The sequence below is a fragment of the Haemaphysalis longicornis genome, unplaced genomic scaffold (assembly GCF_048455015.1).
Source record: "Haemaphysalis longicornis isolate Haplotype H1 unplaced genomic scaffold, Haemaphysalis longicornis Haplotype H1 scaffold_3, whole genome shotgun sequence".
In the NCBI taxonomy this organism is placed as follows: domain Eukaryota; kingdom Metazoa; phylum Arthropoda; class Arachnida; order Ixodida; family Ixodidae; genus Haemaphysalis; species Haemaphysalis longicornis.
Window position 1 is genome coordinate 188,132,044 of NW_027526335.1, and position 3,167 is coordinate 188,135,210.

General features: G+C 47.1%; 1 protein-coding gene across 1 annotated transcript; it reads left to right on the top strand.

The window, feature by feature from the left end:
• The first annotated feature begins 1,495 nt into the window (after nucleotides 1-1,495).
• Nucleotides 1,496-2,590, top strand: LOC144175889 (GPN-loop GTPase 3-like). The gene has a single exon (XM_077704946.1). The coding sequence runs from the start codon at nucleotides 1,670-1,672 to the stop codon at nucleotides 2,501-2,503; it is 834 nt and encodes a 277-aa protein (XP_077561072.1). The 5' UTR covers nucleotides 1,496-1,669; the 3' UTR covers nucleotides 2,504-2,590.
• Nucleotides 2,591-3,167: the final 577 nt, after the last annotated feature.

The following is a 3,167-nucleotide window of genomic DNA, read 5'->3' on the forward strand; positions in this document are numbered from 1 at the left end:
CTGTTTGCACTCTTGGCAAGAGAAATATGAATAGGTTGTGGAGTTGTCTGACCACAGAGTGCATGGGGCAAGCATTTATAATTAGGGCTGTGCCAAAACAAGCTACAGAAGAGGCTTTTGTATCAAGTATTCGTAAAGCTGGAGTAGTGCTTCAAGGCATGTTATCAACAAAGCACTGAGGTTTACAGCGAGTACAGGTTCTCCCCGATTCGAATTTAGGACTAGAAGCGGACGTCCGGTGGACATCCAATATCCGCATTTTGTTATCCCCTGGACGTCCCCTGTACATTTCGGTTTGGAAATGTCCAATTTTGAACATCCGCCGGATGTCGGAAAATCCGGCTGGGACGTCTGTCGGACGTTCGTAGGATGACCAATTCCTTTGCATCGGACCATCCCACGGACGTCTGTAAAACGTCCGCTGGCTTTCTGCGGATGTCTGACGGACGTCCAAATGTCCGACACCGGATGTCCAACGGATGTTCGATGGACGTCTGTGGTCCACTGGGATATAATATCCACTACCTAACAGAACTTTCCGCTCATATCGCATACCATACATGATCCCAAGATGTATAGAAAATACCATATTGTCGCTGGAATTGTTGATTAAATACACTTTTCCGCTGACTTTCTTTACGTGTGAGATCGTGTGGACTTTTAAGTCACCACGCAAAGCTTCGTGTTCACTTTTCTTTTAATCTCTTCTTTTCCCATCTTTCTTCTGCCCTACTTCTTTTAGGGCCTTTACTCCCTTCTCCCCATCCCCGCAGAGTAGCATGCAGGCGGGAACATGCCGGCAAACCTCTCTGCTTTCATCTAATAAAGAGCTCTCTCTCTCTCGCTCTCTTCCCCATATCACTTATTGATCTGGCATTGCTACCATGTTATTACCTTGCATTTTACTAGCGGTGCGCGAATAATAGAAACCTACAAATATCGAAGCGAATCACGAAAAATTTGATTCGGCTTAGAATCTAATATATAGCGCTACTCGAAAATCACGACTATACTTTCGAACTATTTCGATGTTGGTTAACAAGCGCCGGCGTCTCCACTCGCGGCGATGGGCTTTTCCGCACTGCTCCGGTGCTGTGCGGTCAAACCGCGAAAGGAATGAACTTTTTGGGGAACGCCTTTCATCTCTTTGGCCACCGTGTCCTTGGAATTCAGCCAACTCTGCCCTCGTGCTTCCCTCATACAAAAAAGTATTTTACGTACCACAATGAAAAAAATAGGAGCACAGCAGGCTTTTAAAGAAGTCGGGACATACGGTCGGGGGCCGAAACCGAAACTGATGCGGACATCTCTGAAAAAAAAACCACAAACCCCACATTCCAGAATTTTTGCTTGTTGCACATATAACTAAATTAAAAAAAATAACGCTTAAACAACTTCTAGTGAGTATAATAAACTTTAAAAGTTCGGACATCGTTCAATAACGCCGCAGAAACTTCCGCGAACCACCTCAGCCGTACGAAAACGACAAAAACTGGCAACGTTGTTCCAAGATGTCAGCGCCCAGCTTTCTCTTGTTTGGTCGTGTGGGTCGTGTCGTCGCGCGAATCACCAACGTGTTTACGAAAGGTTTGCCGTGGACGGGCGTTTTATTTTTGCGATTCCCAATGCATCCGAACTAAACCGGACAACTGCCGCGCTTGCTTTCAGCATGAGGTACGCCCAGCTAGTGATGGGCCCCGCCGGCAGCGGGAAAAGCACGTACTGCAGCACCATCGCCAAGCACTGCGAAGCCATCGGCCGCGCCATCCACGTGGTGAACCTGGATCCCGCAGCCGAGTACTTCGACTACAACGTCTCGTTCGACATCCGAACTCTCATAAACGTGGACGACGTCATGGAGGACGACGAGCTCAAATTCGGTCCCAACGGAGCTCTCGTCTTCTGCTTCGAGTATCTCGCCCAAAACGTCGAATGGCTTCAGGAGCAGCTCGGTGAAGACAGCGACGACTATTTCCTGTTCGACTGCCCGGGACAGATCGAACTTTACACCCACCTCGACGTGATGAAAGGGCTCATTCAGACGTTGGAATCGTGGGAGTTCCGCGTCTGCGGAGTGTATCTGATCGACTCTCAGTTCTTGGTTGACACGCCCAAGTTCTTCTCGGGCGTCCTGTCCGCTCTGGCGGCCATGGTGAACTTTGAGATCCCTCACATAAACGTCATTACCAAGATGGACCTCTTGAACAAGGCAGGCCGTAGGAAGATAGGCCGCTTTCTCGAACCCGACGCAAGCTTGCTGCTTGAAGACGACAAGCTCGATGAAAAGCACGCCCGACTGTCCGAAGCCATCGCCAAGGTTGTCGAAGAGTTCAGCCTGGTTAAGTTTCTGCCCTTGAACATTAAGGTGGAGGAAAGCATTGGTGACCTGCTTCTGCTCATTGACAACGCTATTCAGTACGGGGAAGACTTGGATGTGAAAACGCGAGACTTCGAGGCGGACCGCGAGGGGGATGGAGACTTGCCTTACGGTTTTGACGACTAGTTGCCGAGTGACTGTTTTCTCTCGGGGACTCTGTAGTCAGCGCGCAAGTGCGTGACACCTTTTTTTTTTTTTTTTTTTTTTTTTTTTTGTGGAAGACATCCTCACTCAGCGGGCATGAGTTTTGTAAAAGGTTCGCCCCAATATTTGTGATGTATTGTACCCTAAAATGCGCATTGTAAATGCAACCACTTAGTTTAATTTCGTCAATTTTACAGAATGCTACAACGATGAATGAACGTCTTTTAAAAAAATTTCCTGAGCAAATCGTTTTTTTTTTGTTTTCTCTCAAACATCACATGAAGGTCGCATTTTCGCTAAATCGACGAGATGACTCCTCGTCATCACCAGGAAGCACCGTCTCACTGTTAGGTGCAGATTACTTTTGAGCCTCTCCCAACATTATGTTGGAGTAGTATGGGCCCTTGTGAGTCCGAACATGCAGGAACTAATGTGGCCACAGGAAAAACCAAAAATTTCTGAGTTGAAGCAAATGCTTCTAAAATTTTGAAACAGGTGCACTGAAAAACAAGCGGTATACAATGAAAAATGTTTGTGCTCTTTGGCGTTTCTCATAAAAAAAAAAAATTTGCCAATCCACCCTGTGAAAGTGGTTTGAAAGCAGCTGTAAACGACACCCACAATGATTACCCATGCGATGTCACTT